Below are 18,161 nucleotides of genomic sequence, written 5' to 3' on the forward strand. Positions count from 1 at the left end.
ATTATTCACATTCCTTAATGTTTTTTGGTATAATGTGACTAATTGAACTCTACTATCAATCATTATTTTAAAATATTTTATACTTTTTGAAAACCGTAAAAACAAATTTTTTCACATTAAAGTAGTCTTATAACTTTAAAATGGTCAATATTTTTGCAACCACTAGTTATGCAATTATTAAGGTCAAAATTGAAAAAAGTGATTAATTATTTCTTGATTGTTTAAATTAAAAATTAATTTTGGATAACTATTTTTAGTATATCTGTCAAATAATTGTGGACGAAGAGAGTACAAAATATGTATATTTGAAATATTTGTCAAATATATATTTGATAAGTAATCTCCATTTGTCCCATTTTATGTGGCAACATTTGATCAGGTACGGAGTTTAAGAAATAAAGAAGACTTTAAAATATTTATCAAATTACCCTTCAAAAAAGTAAATTCACCTTTCTCTCTTCTCATAAATGTATTAGATTAGTATAATTTAATTAAGTTGGACCAACAAAGATAAAAAAAAATGTACCTTTAAATACTTACCATATAAGAATGTGACATTCTTTTTTGAACTGATCAAAAAGGAAATAGTGTCACATAAAATGGGTCGGAGGGAGTAATAAGTTAAACGACAAACCATTAATTTTCAAGAAAAAAATCCAAAAAAAAATATTTGTGATCAAACGTCACGACCCTAAGAAAACGGGAAAACAAAAGTCTAATATTCCTTCCTTCCACTTTTATTTGTCATAATTTCCTATTTTAGACTCAAAGGATAAAAACTTTGAATATCATTTTTAAATATATTTTTTCATCATATTGATATGCAAAAATTACAATCTATAATATTTTTTGTATATCTAAATTTTTTATTTAAAATATTAAATTAACATAATTTAATTTAACTTTCAAAATTAATTTAATGAAGTTTCAAAAAAATATAATATGACGAATAAAAATGGTATTCTAATCAAGGACAATACTCAATAACACCTAAGATGATAACGACGTATTTCGGAATTTTCCAATTTTGATACCCTTAACTATTCAACTTTTTTTTATTACGGCCACGAGCCCGCCACACGCCTCGCTCCCTCATCGGTTCAATTAAATCGTACTCTACTTGAATACTCTCATCAACCAACTTTCTATATATATCTTCTCAATGCTAATCTCAATCTTGAATAGTTGAAAATTATCATCTTTCTTATTAATTAATTTTTCTAAATTCTGAAATTATGGCAGTTTCAGCTATTACTACTTTTATTACTTCATTGAAACAATTCATCGTTATCGTTTTCTTCTGTTCCAACTGTTGTTTTTTCCTAAAGAACAATTCAAATTACTTTGTGCAACATGTGATGTTTCACTTACTGGTGTTGTGTTTGAGCCGTTTGATGAAGTTAACAAAGAAGAATTTATGGTTCCTATCACACTACAAACTTCACTTGCTCGACAGAGATTCGTTGTCACGATCCAAAACGAGCTGCGAGTGGCACCCACACTTATCCTACTATGTGAGCGAACCAACCAATCTAAACCCCAACATTTCAATACAATATAAACAGAATATAATGCGGAAGACTTAAAACTCATTAACGAAAATCGATTAAATAACTTCTAAAACTCCATACTTATCATTCCCAAAATCTGGAAGTCATCACATCAAGAACATCTATCCTCAAATTTCTAAGTCTAACAGTATTTAAGAAACTAAAATAAGTAAAGAGATGGTCCATGTCTGAACTTCAAGACATCAAGACGTGAAGGAAATAATCCAGTCCGAGCTAGGAATAATAGCTCACCCTGAAATCTGATATGCTGAAGACTGACTAGAGTTGCGGACGAGTCGAAGTCGATGGTACGTTTGCTGTACTCCACAAATAACAAAGAGAAACATACAAGTAGGGGTCAGTACAAGGCACAAGTACTGAGTAGGTATCATCGGCCAACTCAAAATAGAGAACAATATATATCAAATAATAGCATAAAATCAACCATAATACTTAACAGGTGATGACAACAAGTACAAGAATCATTGATAACAACACCAAGCGCACCCATGAAGACTCAAGCCTCCACACCATACTCATTTGGGAAAAAGGTTCCTTAAGTTTGAGTATATTACCATAATTCAAGATTCATTCTCTTTATTCCTCTTGTGTCGGAACGTGACACACCGATCCCCTAATTCTACGTGTCGGTTCGTGACACCCGATCCCCTAATACTACGTGTCGGTTCGTGACACTGTCAGTTATTAACAAAAGTAATTCTACCTGGTCAAAACGACTAAACAGGTCGTTACAATAGATACCAATTTACCCATCATTCGTCCTCGAACGATCACAAGAAGAAAAACAAGGGCGAGAAAGAGTACCTGAATCTGTAAAAGGTGTGGATATCTTTCTTGCATATCAACCTCCTTCTCCCAAGTGGACTCTTCAATCGGCCGATTCTTCCATTGAACCTTGACGGATGCAATCTCCCTTGATCTCAACTTGCGGACTTCTCTATCTAAAATGGCAACAGGCTCTTCCTCATAAGACAAATTCTCATCAAGAAGAACTGAATCCCAACGAATAATGTAGTTCCCATCTCCATGGTATCTTTTCAGCATAGACACATGAAATACCGGGTGCACTCCTGACAATTCTGGAGGAAATGCTAATTCATACGCCACCTCTCCCACGCACTTCAGAACTTCAAATGGACCAATATACCTTGGACTAAGCTTACCTCGCTTACCAAACCGCATAACCCCTTTCATGGGTGAAACCTTCAGCAAGACTTGCTCACCCTCCATAAAATCCAAGTCCCTAACCTTTTGATCTGCATATTCTTTCTGCTTGTTCTGAGCTGCCAGAAGCTTCTCCTGAATGAATTTTACTTTATCTAAAGATTTCCTCAAAAGATCGGTACCCTATGGCCTCACCTCAAATGCATCAAACCAACCAATGGGAGACCTACATCTCCTCCCATACAGTGCCTCAAATGGGGCCATATCAATACTTGAGTAATAGCTATTGTTGTATGAGAACTCTGCTAAGGGTAAGAAGTTATCCCAATGACCACCAAATTCTATCACACATGCACGAAGCATATCCTCCAAAACCTGAATCGTTCGCTCAGACTGACCATCGGTCTGAGGGTGAAATGCAGTACTAAGATCCAACCTAGTACCTAACTCGGCATGCAATGTTCTCCAAAACTTAGAAGTAAATTGTGTACCTCTATCTGATATGATGGAAAGTGAAACTCCATGCAACCAAACGACTTCTGAGATATAGAGCCTGGCTAACTTCTCTGCATTGTAAGTCACCTTAACCGGAATGAAGTGAGCAGACTTAGTTAACCTATCAACAATTACTCAAATGGAGTCATACTTACCCATTGTCTTTGGAAGACCAACCACGAAGTCCATTGCAATTCTCTCCCACTTCCATTCAGGAATGGGCATTCTCTGAAGTGTCCCTCCAAGCCTCTGGTGTTCATACTTTACCTGCTGACAATTCGGGCATTGAGCAACAAAATCAACAATGTCACGCTTCATCCTACTCCACCAAAAATTTTGCTTTAGGTCACGATACATTTTGGTTGCACCAGGATGTATAGAATACCTTAAACTATGAGCCTCTGTAAGAATAGTGTGAATCAAATCATCGACGCGGGGCACACATACCCTTCCCTTAATTCTCAAAACGCCTTCCTCATCAATTTTTGCTTCTTTAGCCTCTCCTCGCAATACCATATCCCGAATTCGGATCAGTTTCTCATCAGTAAACTGCTTTCCCTTAATCTTGTCAAGAAAGGAAGATCTTGCCTCCCCACCGGCCAAAATTCCTCCCTTCTCTAGTACTTCCAACCTCATAAAGTCATTAGCCAGAGTCTGAACCTCTCTAGCCAATGGGCGTCTAAAAACCTGCAAGTAAGCTAGACTCCCCATGCTCCCTGCCTTTCTACTTAAAGCATCTGCCACAACATTAGCTTTTCCCGGGTGATACAAGATAGTGATATCATAGTCCTTCAGTAGTTCCATCCACCTCCTCTATCTCAAATTCAAATCTTTCTAAGTAAAGACATACTGTAAACTACGATGATCCGTATAAACTTCACACTTAACCCCATATAGATAATGTCTCCATTGCTTTAATGCAAACACTACTGCAGCCAACTCCAAATCGTGGGTCGGATAGTTACGTTCATGCACCTTTAATTGCCTCGAAGCATAAGCAATTACATTCTTCTCTTGCATTAACACTGTACCAAAAACAGAATAGGATGCATCACAATAAACAATGAAATTCTTACCTTCCACTGGAAGGGTAAGAATTGGTGCAGTAGTCAACAAGGTCTTGAGTTTCTGAAAGCTTTCTTCACATTCGTCCGACCATACAAACGGAACATTCTGCTTAGTCAAATTTGTCAGTTGGGAAGCAACCGAAGAAAATCCCTTGACAAATCGGTGGTAGTAGCTAGATAAACCAACAAAGCTCCTTACCTCTGTAACATTAGTGGGTCTTACCCAACTCTTCACCGCTTCAATCTTAGAAGGATCCACCATCACTCCATCCTTAGAAACCACGTGCCCCGAGAAGGACACTGAATCTAGCCAAAACTCACACTTGGAGAATTTGGCATAAAACTTTTTCTCCCTCAACACTTCCAATACAATTCTCAAATGCTCCTCATGTCCTTTCCTGCTCTTTGAGTATATCAGTATGTCATCAATGAACACAATGACAAAGAGATCCAGATATGGCTTAAAAATTCCGTTCATCAAGCTCATGAAGGCAGCAGGGGCATTCGTAAGCCCAAAAGACATTACTACGAATTCATAATGTCCATACTTGGTCCGAAAAGCAGTCTTCGGCACATCTGCTGCCCGTATTTTCAATTGATGATAACTAAGATTGGGCAACGGAACGGGACGTACCGGTACCGTTCCGGTTCGTCCCGTTTCGGTTGCCTACAGGACGGGCCGGGATATTCTAAACCGGTACACGGAACGGGACGAAACCGTAGTTTCGTACCGGTGTACCGGTACCGGTTCATCCCGGTTCCGGTCCGGTCCGTTCCGGTTCCGGTCCGGTTTATTTAATATATATTAATTTTTTTATATTTTATATTTTATATAATTTATATTTATATTTTTTATAAATTATATTTTAAAATTTAAATTTTTTTCAAAAATCCCGCGCCTGCCCGCGCCTGCCTGCCCTGCCCGCCCCTGCAGACTGCAGGCTGCAGTCTGCATAAAGCAGCACTGCAGCTGCAGTGCAGGCCCCCCCCCCCCCCCCGCCCCCTACCCTTTTCCAAACGGAAAAATTAAAACGGCTAGTTTTTTTGTTGTATAAATTAGAGTTGTGTGTAAAAAAATTTTATTTACAAGTTTACAACTTACAAATATAATCTGAGTATTTGAGAGAATATATATTTCCAAATTACATTCATATTTATAAGTATAACTTATATCATTTGGTCATTTAGTGTATTTCGGAGGAGGAATCTTCTTCAAATTTCAAGTTTCGACATCAATATTTTAATTTTCATTATAATCGTTTGTTCTTATACAAACGTTTGGTAACTTCGTTCCACTCTCTAATCTTATATTTATTTTTTGTATTTATTATTTAACTTGTAAGTTGTTCTTGTTAAGTTTCGTATTTTATAATTTATAATTTTATATCATGGAGTCTTCTAAAAAAAGTGGAAGTAAAAAAGGTCTAGTAGAATCAGTAAAAAAATTAGTTAAAAAACTAACAAAGGTGCTAGTTCGTCTAAATCTAAAATTCCTCTTGTTAGAATAAATACAGATGAATTTACGCATGTGAATGAAACTAGTTTTTCCCGTCCCGGTCCTATAAATATTAATTCAGATAGTCCGACTCCCCATGAACTCTATGAAAGATATTATGGTATTAATCAAGAAAATGAAGAAGTGGAAACGGATGAACAATTAAATTTAGATGAAGAAGTAGATTTAGATGATACACCGACTAGCCCCGCCGCCGACCTCAATACAGTCAATAGTATAGGTATTGAAGCTCCACCTCCGGTTGGAACTACTCGTCCCCTTATTATTCCAACTAGAGGTAAGACCAAGGTACAACGTTCTTTAAAATCACATGTGTGGAAATTTTGTTATTTGAATGAAGAAAAAACTTTTAGTATATGTAATCTTTGTAAACAACATTTTAAATATACATCTGGTGAGACGGGAGGTTCAACGGGGGGATTAAAAAAACATTTGATTAACAAGCATAGTAAAGAGTGGTTTGCATATATGTCTTCTCTTGAAGTTGGTGGAAATTGTAATGTTGAAGAATCGGTTAGAGGATCAAATATGGTTCAAAGTGAGTTAAATACTTCGAACCCAAGTGGTCCTCTTACACATCGAACCTATAACAAGGATCGTGATCGTGAAAACTTTGCTAAAATGGTTGTTGTTTGTGGTTTACCTTTTAGTTTTGGAGAACATCCGGGTTTTATTGCTTATATTCGTGAAACATATAATCCTAGTTTTTAAGGTTTATCAAGAAGCATGGTAAAAAGAGATATTTTCGAATTTCAAGAAAAACATTGTCAATATTTACGTGCCTATTTTGAACTAATGGATTGTAGAGTTGCTATTACTACTGATATGGGTCGTAGTCCTAATGGTTTTGATTATTTAACTGTTACTGCGCATTGGATCGATTATAATTGGAATTTATAAAAAAGAATTATTGGTTATAAAATTTGTCAAAAGAAAAAAACCGGAATTTATATTGCTACTACTGTGTTGGAAATTTTAGATTTTTTTGGTCTTTGTGATAAAGTCGTTAGTATTACTTTAGATAATGCCTCTGCTAATTTAAATGCTATTAATTTGCTAGAACCTAGACTTTGTCCTATTAGTAAATATGCTTTTCATGTTAGATGTGCCGCGCATATATTAAATTTGGTTGTTAGTGACGGTGTGAAATTATTTGAAAATAGTTGTGATAAAATTGATAATGCTTGTTTTTATATTTTTCATATGAATAGTAGTAGTAGAATTAATCAATTTAAAGAACTTTGTAATGCATTTAAACTTCCGTTTAGAAAAGTTCCGAAGCATGTAAAAACTAGATGGAATTCCTTTTATGATATGCTTGAAGTTGCTTATGCATATAGACAACCTATTACTACGCTATTTAATAATCATAATGCTTATCCTGAATTTAAAATTAATGATAGTGATTGGGATGAAGTAAATGAACTTAGAATATTTTTGAAATCATTTTATGATGCTACTAAAAATTTTTTTGGAATATATTATCCTACTATTTCTGAAATTTTAATACACATATGTGAGATTTCATCTATTTTTTCTGAATATAAAACAAATACTTTATTCACCTCTGCTATTGAAGTTATGATTACAAAATTTAAAAAATATTTTTTTCCTATTCCTCAAATTTATTTAACTGCACTTCTTTTCAACCCCGAATATAAAGAATATGGTACAAAAGTTTTAGTTGAATGCATTTATCAGAATTTAGATATTCAACCTGAAGAAGAACCTGATTTGGTAACATGTCAAAATAGTATAAAATACTTTGCAAAAGAAATGTATGATAAATATTCATTCTTAGATAATGTTGAAAATCCTCAAACGTCTACAAATCAAGTAGGTGCTCATGGACGAGTGAAACATAAACTTGGTCTTGACTCTTCTAATAAATGTGAATTTGTTAAATGTCTTGAACAGGGTACAGATGATATTACAAACGATAATGGTATACCGGAACTATTGAACTGGTGGAGAAATCGTGGAGCTCAATATCCAAAACTTAGTAGGATGGTGAAGGATGTGCTTGCAATTCAAGGATCATCAGTAGCTTCGGAGGCAGCTTTCAGCGCGGCAAGATTTCAAATTGGAGACCACAGATATTCGTTAGCAGAAGACAGCCTGGAGATATCAGTGTTATTTAGAGACTGGATAAATGCTGAGCGTAGAAATCAAGGACTTCCAAAGTTAGATAGTCAATTTGAACTTTTCATAGATTCAACTATTGGATGTGGTAGTGATGATGACATCGAAATTCAAGATCGTCAACGAGCTTTACCAAGACCAAAAGTTGATCACAATCAATCCCTAGCTGAGTTAGAAAGAGGATTTACGGGACTATACAACTATTAGTATTACATTCGAGACATAGTTGAAACAGAACCCTTCCTAGAAGGTGGCTGCGTAAGCTATGTACTCTACTAATAGTTGTAAATTGAAATTGTAATTTGTTACAAATTTAAATAAATTAAATTGATATTTTTTAATTTTTGTAATTTAATTTACTTTTTTAAAATTACAAATTTTATTTATTTAATATTTACAAGATACAAGTTATAAATATAACTTATAAAATAAATATTAATAAATATAAGTAATAACTTATAAAGTATAAACTTCAAAAGATTTAAATTTTGAAAACTTTATTAGATTACTTGCAAACTTAACAATAATAAAAAAAAATTAATAAAATATCTTTAAAATAAACTTAAGTTAAAAATTATAGTATAAATTTAAAAACTATTAATTTATACTTAAAAAATAAAAAAAATTATATTTTCGTAATTTAAAAAATATCGTCCCATTAATCCCGTCCCGTTCCATCCCGGTCCGTTCCGGTTCATTCCGGTTCCGTCCCGGTATATAGTGGAACGGGACGGAACCGATGAACCATCCCGGTAATTCCGGTCCGGTTCATCCCGGTATCGGTCAAAATTCCGGTCAACGGATTCCGGTCCGGTCCGGTACCGGTTCATTTCGGTCCGGTGACCCGGTTCCGGTCCGTTGACCAGTCTTAATGATAACCAGATCTCAAGTCGATTTTTGAGAAGGTACAAGCACCTTGTAACTGATCGAACAAATCATCAATGCGAGGAAGAGGATATTTGTTCTTAATAGTTACCTTATTCAGTTGCCTATAGTCTATGCACATCCGAAAACTTCCATCCTTCTTCTTCACAAACAAAACAGGAGCACCCCAAGGGGATGCACTTGGTCTAATAAAACCTTTACCTAACAACTCTTGAAGTTGAGCCTTTAACTCCCTTAACTCAGCTGGAGCCATTCTATAAGGGGGTATGGAAATGGGGCGAGTACCCGGTTCCAGATCAATGCAAAAATCAATATCCCTATCCGGTGGCATACCAAGAAGGTCTGCAGGAAACACATCCAGAAACTCACGGACTATCGAGACAGACTCAATCGAAGGTACTTGGGAAGTCTCATCCTTGAGGTGTGCCAAGAAAGCTAAACCACCCTTACTAACCATTCTCTTAGCACGAAGAAAGGAGATAATACGAACTGGGGTGGAAGTATAGTCACCCTCCCAGACTAATGGATCTGTCCTAGGCTTGGCCAATGTCACAGTTTTAGCATTACAATCTAAGATTGCAAAATTTGGAGAAAGCCAAGTCATACCCAGAATTACATCGAAATCAACCATCTCTAGAATAATCAAGTCTACCTGAGTATTGCTCCCCACGAAAGTCACAAGACAAGACCTATACACCTTCTCAACTATCACCGACTCACCCACCAGAGTAGAAACACGAATAGGCATGTCAAGCGAATCACAATGTAAATCAAGACCAGTAGCAAATGAGGAAGAGACATATGAAAATGTGAATCCAGGATCAAATAATACAGAAGCCATGCAATCACAAACCAAAAGATTACCTGTGATAACAGCATCAGATGTCTCGGCTTCAGACCTCCCAGGGAAAGCATAACAATGGGCCCTATCACCTGTCTGTCCGTTGCCCCTATCATGTTGTGCTGCAGTGCTTCCAACTTGTCCGCCACCTCGGCTGATTTGGTGACCACCATTACCTTGACCAACGCATCCTCCAGAATGGCGACCTCTCCCATGACCACCTCTACCCCTAATTATTGGGGGTCTGTAACTCTGTTTTGGACAAAACCTCCTAATATGTCCAGTATCTCCACATCCGTAACACTTTCTGGAGTCAAGTATAGGCCTCTGTGAGAACGAAGAAGTCTGGGGATAACCTCACAACTCAGATGAATGCGGAACGGTCTGCGGTGGACCCCTAGCTACAGCCTGTAGTGAAGACTGAATGGGTCGGGCTGGGTAACCTCCTGAACTCTACCCTCTGGAGTAAGAACCACTAAACTCGCCTCCCTTACGAAACTTCTTAGGTGTTGATGTCATGGTGAAGTCGCCTGGCTTCACTCCCTCCACTTCTATCACAAAATCTACCACCTCCTGAAAGGATTTTGCTGCAGCAGCTACCTGTAAGGCTGAAATCTGCAAATCTGACCTCAATCCCTTTACAAAATGGCGAATCCGCTCTTGTGGACTGAAGCAAAGCTGGGTGGCATACCTGGATAATGCACGAAACTTAGTCTCATAAGCAGTAACCGTCATCCTGCCTTGCTCTAGGCTCAGGAACTCATCTCTCTTCTTATCCCTCAAACTCCGGGGTATATACTTCTCCATAAACAAGCTAGAGAATGATGCCCAAGTCATAGGTGGTGCCTGTGCTGGTTGACACTCAACATATGACCGCCACCACATTTTAGCGTTCCCCTGAAACTGATAGGCCACAAACTCAACGCCAAATCGTTCTACTATGCCCATCTTATGTAGCAGCTCATGACAATCAATTAGAAAATCATAGGCATCCTCAGATTCAGCACCCTTGAAAACTGGAGGTTTCAACTTCAAGAACTTAGTGAAAAGTTCATGCTGATCACTTGTCATTATAGGCCCTGTAGTCAACCGAGGAAACGTGCCTATTTCCAATGAGGCATCCATGCGGGGAGCCACAGCAGCTGCATGTTGTACTCCCGGAGCCTGAGGTGCTGGTGCAAAAAACACTAGAGGTGCTTGGCCTTGATCAGATAACCCTCTAAGATAAGCAAGAACCTGATTAATCATCTCTGGGGTAGGTTGGGGTGGTAATTCCTCATTCTGCACTTGCTCATTCTCCCCTTCCTCATCCTCTCTTACTACTTCCTCAGTCGGTGGAGGAGTCACCGTCCTAGTACTAGCTGGGACAAGTGCTTGTCCTCTTCCTCTAGAGGACGTCCTCCCGCGACCTCTACCATGGCCTCTTGCCACTGCTCCTCTTCGAGCTACAGCCCCAGTGGCTGGCTCAGACGCACCCTGTCTTGCCGGTGTTGGTGTTGGCGCAGTCGTGCTCTAGTTCTAACCATCTGCGAAATAGAGTGAAGATGGTCAGATACCAATTTGTATCACCAAGATACCAATTGGATCTGAGTAATAGCACGAAAGTAAGAAAGAATGTAATTTTCCTAAAGTCCTATAGCCTCTCAAAGAAAAGTAAAGGCGTCCCCCTACCGTTCCTCAAGACTCTACTAGACTCGTTCTTGTGTGATGAGACCAACGAACCTAATGCTCTGATACCAAGTTTGTCACGAACCAAAATGAGTCGCGAGTGGCACCCACACTTATCCTACTATGTGAGCGAACCAACCAATCTAAACCCCAATATTTCAATACAATATAAACAGAATATAATGCGGAAGACTTAAAACTCTTTAACGAAAATCGATTAAATAACTTCTAAAACTCCATACTTATCATTCCCAAAATCTGGAAGTCATCACATCAAGAACATCTATCCTCAAATTTCTAAGTCTAACAGTATTTAAGAAACTAAAATAAGTAAAGAGATGGTCCATGTCCGAACTTCAAGACATCAAGACGTGAAGGAAATAATCCAGTCCGAGCTAGGAATAATAGCTCACCCTGAAATCTGATATGCTGAAGACTGTCTAGAGTTGCGGACGAGTCGAAGTCGATGGTACGTTTGCTGCACTCCACAAATAACAAAGAGAAACATACAAGTAGGGGTCAGTACAAGGCACAAGTACTGAGTAAGTATCATCGGCCAACTCAAAATAGAGAACAATATATATCAAATAATAGCATAAAATCAACCATAATACTTAACAGGTGATGACAACAAGTACAAGAATCATTGATAACAACACCAAGCGCACCCATGAGGACTCAAGCCTCCACACCATACTCATTTGGGAAAAAGGTTCCTTAAGTTTGAGTATATTACCATAATTCAAGATTCATTCTCTTTATTCCTCTTGTGTCGGAACGTGACACTCCGATCCCCTAATTCTATGTGTCGGTTCGTGACACCTGATCCCCTAATACTACGTGTCAGTTCGTGACACCCGATCCCCTAATACTACGTGTCGGTTCGTGACACCCGATCCCCTAATACTACGTGTCGGTTCGTGACACCTGATCCCCTAATACTACGTGTCAGTTCGTGACACCCGATCCATTAACCTCATTCTTTTAGTTCATCAAGCTTTCTTTTATGTCAAGGCATTCATCATTAGTAGAGTGAATTTAAGGTTTTTAAGATTCCACAGTATCATCATTATAATCCATCACCATTTACATAATCACAACATGCAACAACACAATTAAGCATATAGAAGACTTTACAATACCACCCAATACATATCAATCGCTATTTAGAGTTTATTATGAAATAGCATAAACCATAACCTACCTCCACCGAAGAATTCGTGATCAAACAAGCTACTTCTCAATGCCTTTGCTTTCCTCTTCACTTCTCCCTCTCTCGTTGGTTCTCCCCTCTTCTCTCTGTCTTTTTATTTTTCTTCTACTGATTCCTTTTTCTTTTACCCTAATTATCATATAATCAAGTATCAAAGATGATAAAAGTAACCAATTATTTATTTCAAGGTTATCTCCTTTAACCCTCAAGTAAATAAGTTATTAAACTTACCCACTAATTTCATACAGTTTGACATAAATAGTCCAAAACACCCCTTAAAAACTTTAGCAGAAATCCGACCCGGTCAAGGTTACGCAGCTCGTGACGGCCCGTCGCTCCTGCGACGGTCCGTCCTGCTGTTTCCGTCACAAAGTTCAGAGATTCGAATTCATTAAAGAGTCTGTGACGGTCCGTCGTGCCTACGACGGTCCGTGCTGCTCGTCCGTCGCGAAGTTCAGAGAGTTGTTTTCCACGTACCCAAATTTCAGAGTTTAAGTCTTTTGGCACGAAGACCCTCGACGGTCCGTCGTGACCATGACGGTCCGTCGTGTGATCCGTCGACACTGTCAGTTATTAACAAAAGTAATTCTACCTGCTCAAAACGACTAAACAGGTCGTTACATTCGCGGATGAATGTGAAGCTGCTATCAATGAGCAGATCAAGTCAGTTCTTCCCTTCGATCTTTTTGTGCTTTAGCTATACATGTTAAGGTGGTTGATGTTTATTTATTACTCCTTACGTTTTAATTTATTCGTCATAGTTTGACTAGAGACAAAGTTTATAGAAAATAAGAAAAAAATCTTCAAATTTTGTGTATACAGTATTGAAAACATGATCTTGTACGCTTAAATGCATGTTACATGAGATATTATATGTAAAGAGTTACGAATAGAGAAAATGATATTTTTATTGTACTAAAAAGAGAAGTAAAATATATAATTGAAGTAGTAAGTGTAGAATTGAAGTTAAATAAATAAAATATGAGCTTTTCACAATTTAAGATTTAGATGAGATGGCACACAACATATCATGATACCTTAATCAAAATCAATTTTTAGGTGTTCTCTCATGTGAATGAAAAGAATTAAATCGCTCACGAATAAACGTGTTGAATGCATAGTTAAGTAAATAAAAGTATGTTAATTTTTAATAGCTTTTTAAGTTTTTAGATAATATGAATCATAGTAAATCAGAAACCCCTAACCCCTGTTTCTTTTGCTATAACAAAAATGACCATTAGCCTCATTAATTTTTAATTGTCGCTAAATATTTATTTTTAGCGGTAATTGTCACTCTTTGTATATGTCCGTAAAGCCTTAAGCGACATTAATTCTAATGAGACTTAACTTATGCCAGTAAAGACTTTAACACTTTTTATTAGTCTCAATATTTAATGCTTTTGAAAATTATTTTTATTGTAGTGATTTAGTACTCATATGGATGTATGTACTCTGTCTAAACAATGGAAATTAAATAGATCCAAAAGGGGGTTAAAGGAAAATCATGGGTATATATATGCATATAAGATTAATTTTTATACACCTAGTGAAAAAGATTACCTGAAAGATAGTTACGTGTAATTATTCATAGAAGGTGAGACTGGTAACGTAGAAAATAAGATATGTTATCTGCTATAATAAGTTAAAATATCACGAAGGCGTAAAAATATTTTCTTCATACATATATATAAGTTAATTGTTTTGCTTATTGAGTTCATTATGTATTTGATCGAGTGTGGAGTACAACATTTCGTATGTATACCACGCCATGTACGTCTTCTTTGACAGGGACAACGTAGCTCTAAAAGGCCTCGCAAAGTAATGACCAGAAAATCGTCAATCTCCATATTTTTCAATGTTCATGTGTTAATAGAGAAATTTTGGATCAGATTCTTCAAGGAGTCAAGTGAAGAAGAAAAGGAACATGGTGAGAAGTTGATGCATTATCAGGTCACCTTGCACAATCATAAATTTTGAAAGGACACTATACTCTGTGTGTCTCAATTTATGTGATATATTTTCTGTTTTAGTACATCTCAAAAGGAGTGTTGCATTTCCATAGTTGAAAATAATTTAGCTTTACAATTCCCCTTTTACGGTTAATTAAATGATTTATAGTCGCATAAATGATCAGAAGTTTATTTTGTTTGCTTCATATGAATAACAGAACATCCGAGGAGGAAGAGTGAAGCTACACTCTATTATGATGCCTCCCTCTGAATTTGATCATGTTGATAAGGGAGACACGTTTTATGGTTAGTTTTCTTGGATTCTTTTACGAGCATAGTAACCTCTCGAGTCAATAATGTGCCCATTTAGACATATCTGATAAAATTGGAATAATACAGAAAAGTTTATCATAACCTTGGTTCGCCCTTCCAGGCTTGGTTCCAGTCTCTACGGGCTCAGCAGCAGCTTCTTGAGCTGGGCCACCAGCATGAAGCTGTTCCTGATGCTGGACTTCAGCAATGGTAGCCACTGCTTCTTCAGATTGAAACAGAGTGAGTGTTAACTAAATTTCACACTGTTTTGGACTTAACTAAGTAATATCCCTAAGTAATATCCCTACCTAATATACTAAAAATAATATATTTATTCTTTACTTACAGGAGTGTGGCACTTTGATCGGATGCTTTTACATTAATATATATAATGGTGCAGCTTGAAGGTCTCCGAGTTCACGCTACTTTATCTTAAGAAGGCTCTGTTATGTTGTTGTCCTATAATGTACTATATATTTATGTTAATTAAAATTCAAATCATGTGTAGACTTGATCCTAGAAGAATAATATGGAAGCTTGCTTTCAAGAAATAAAAGTAGTTTGATGAGGAATTAAACCATTGCTCTCATCTAGCTAAATTTGCTAGTAAGTAGATGTAATCTTTACAAAAGGTGTTCCTAGTTGAAGAATGAACGAGTCTCATATTGTTAGTAGGCTTGTACAATCCTTATTCGTTTGACCTAGTTTTTGGAGAAATAGGTCTAAGACCTAATTTTACATACCTCTCGACTACTCCTATACCTGTAGAAATATGTAAAGGGCCATCCGTCAAGGGGGTTGAAATCTCATTTCCATCTATCCCCAGTCATGATGTCGTTAACAGAACTAGAAAAATCAGTAAAAGAGTTAAAAACTTTGGGGTTGATCAAAAGAACAACTTAAAGAAGAAGTCAAATATTGATGATCAAAATGAGGATCCCAAATTGCAAGAGCAATAGGTCATCTCACATTTAAAGGAAGGATCATGTACCCACAATTCAAAAGTTCCATTCCACTTATGACTTATATGTGACTCCACCAACTATAGCCCTCATCGTCCATCCAATGCACAATGATGGAACAGAGGACATAATCAAAAAAACTTGATGATGTCTAAGCAAACTCGTATCACTTGTGTCGGACTTATACTTAATGAGGTCTGAATTCCTTTGAGAAAGAAACAAGCACATTCTATATGTATTAAACTCTAATTTTGTTAAGAAATCTCCAACAAAGAGGCTTTTTCTTGCATTTGGTTTCATTGACATTGGAGTGAATCATCTCCCACATAACTTGTATATCATTGTATCCTGCACAAGCCTCCATATCCTTGTAAAGATTCACCAATCCACTTCTACTCCCTGTCATTACAAACCATCAAATTAGGCCTTAAGACGTGACAAAAACACCAAAAAAATCATTCAAAATTTTCAGTGAGTGTACTTTACCTTTGTTTCTAACATTAAGAGAACTGCATTTAGATGAAAATAAAAATGAGTTCTTGAAGTTGAAGCTCTTGGTAGGAAGAAGAAATGAACTATTGAAGTTGAACCAGAGCCAAGTTTTCCTCATTTCCTTTTCTACACAAACCATCTCTTTGACCTTGTTGGTATTTATATGTCATGACATGTAGTGAATGATAGGTCAATTGGACACACTTCATCGAATAATTATAGTATGTATAGAGAAAATATATAGATCAAAAATTATTTTTCATACATAAACATTTTTACCAAACTTTTGATTTTGCCACTGAGTACTCTTTTAATATAAATAATCTTTTAATAGAAGAAAATCTAAAAAGGATTAGACAAAGTAGAAAACAACATTCAATAAGATGGAAAAGTTTTTTTTATGTTCAGATAAATTATACTTGACTTTCTATAAATAAAATTAGGAAATCATAGAAATAGTTTAATTGTACTTATTGAGATTTAAAAATTTTGAAAAGAAATATCTGAATATTTATGGGAAGGAAATAGACATGTTGAGTAGGCATATTTTTCTTTGGATTTTTGTTTTGCTACTTATTATTTTGATCAAAGATTCCAGGTCCTATTGTTTCTTAGATGTGGTGATAATGGGACCCTTGGTCAAACGGTTTGTTGGCTTTTCTTTTATTTGCTTCCTTAATTTCATTAGTTTTTGCATTTTTGTTTGCTTGACCATTAAGTTTTATTTTCTTGTTTTTTTTCACTAAATAATTAGTTATTTTCTCCATTTCTCATAAAGACGTTCCTTAATAATATCATCATGATTCGAAGTCATGTGCGGTAGCAATATCAAATCAAATAAGATGAGTAGTGGGGTCTTAAGCTAAGCCTTGGATAAATCTTGAAAATCATAATGTTACAATGCTTTTTTTTAACTGAGGTTTGATATATGAATTAAAGCCCGATTACTCCAAATTCGATCATGTAGGGTCTGGTCCCATTTGTAATGAAAAGTGTTCCTTACCAAAAATTTTTCTTATTCAAAACTCAAACTCAAAACTCTAATTAGAAGTAACAATTTCAATATATTGTATCACATTGTTTGGTGAAAATTAATTTCATAATTTCATTAACTAATGGATAAGATTTGAGAAAATCTTATTCAGGGTTTTAAAAGTCAAGCAACTAGCTAAATCAATTAAGAAATTTGTACATACTCACCGAGAAAGAAAAAGATGTCAGATGATAAAAAAAAATTGTACTTTTATGCCATTTAATTTGACACTCTTTTTCTTCTTCTTTTTGAAAAATAAATCATACTTTGAAATTGTTTAATTTTAATTATTTAAATTTATTATATATAACATATTTTTAAAGTCATAGAAATATAATATAATGGCATTTTTAAGTGGACAATTCTAAAAGTTCTTAGTTCTCTTCAAGTTTCACGTATGCTATTAAATTATGTTACATGAAATAAAAATAAAATAAAATAAATGGAGTAGAACTTAAAACCTACCAAATTCTAAAATTCTTTTATCACAAACATAATCATCAATTTTATGTGCTTGTGATCAAACAAGATAATAGTGTATGTATCGTTAAATTAAAATTTTCGGTAAGTATATTTAAGAATTAATATATATTTATAAAAAGTAATTTATAACTTATAGATAAATGATATTGAACTGGTCACTTTTTCCAATAAATGATATTCAACTGTCCACTTTTTACATGTACATTTTTTTGATAAAAAATATTTAACTGACCACTCTTTTGATATATATTTTTTAACGAATAACATTTAATTAATTATTTTTTATTTAAATTTTATTCACGAATGATATTCAATTGACCATTCTTCATTTTATATGCCACTTGGCAAAGTAATGCATGTGGGTTAAC

The 18,161-nt window shown here is 35.7% G+C and overlaps 1 protein-coding gene and 1 long non-coding RNA gene across 2 annotated transcripts; one reads left to right on the forward strand and one right to left on the reverse strand.

Annotated features, from left to right (window-relative positions):
• Positions 1-359: 359 nt before the first annotated feature.
• Positions 360-15,037, forward strand: LOC101255526 (ferritin-3, chloroplastic-like). Its single transcript, XM_026033050.1, has 7 exons — positions 360-379; positions 1,243-1,458; positions 13,184-13,225; positions 14,297-14,380; positions 14,452-14,512; positions 14,730-14,809; positions 14,911-15,037. Exons 1-7 carry the CDS (start codon positions 360-362, stop codon positions 15,035-15,037), a joined length of 630 nt encoding a protein of 209 aa, XP_025888835.1.
• Positions 15,038-15,707: 670 nt separating this feature from the next.
• Positions 15,708-16,563, reverse strand: LOC101263143 (uncharacterized). The gene is made up of 2 exons (XR_183065.5): positions 16,272-16,563; positions 15,708-16,184 (listed from the first exon to the last, which is right to left on the reverse strand). It is a non-coding gene; the product is annotated as an uncharacterized lncRNA (long non-coding RNA).
• Positions 16,564-18,161: the final 1,598 nt, after the last annotated feature.

Source organism: Solanum lycopersicum, chromosome 9, assembly GCF_036512215.1.
Source record: "Solanum lycopersicum chromosome 9, SLM_r2.1".
NCBI lineage: Eukaryota > Viridiplantae > Streptophyta > Magnoliopsida > Solanales > Solanaceae > Solanum > Solanum lycopersicum.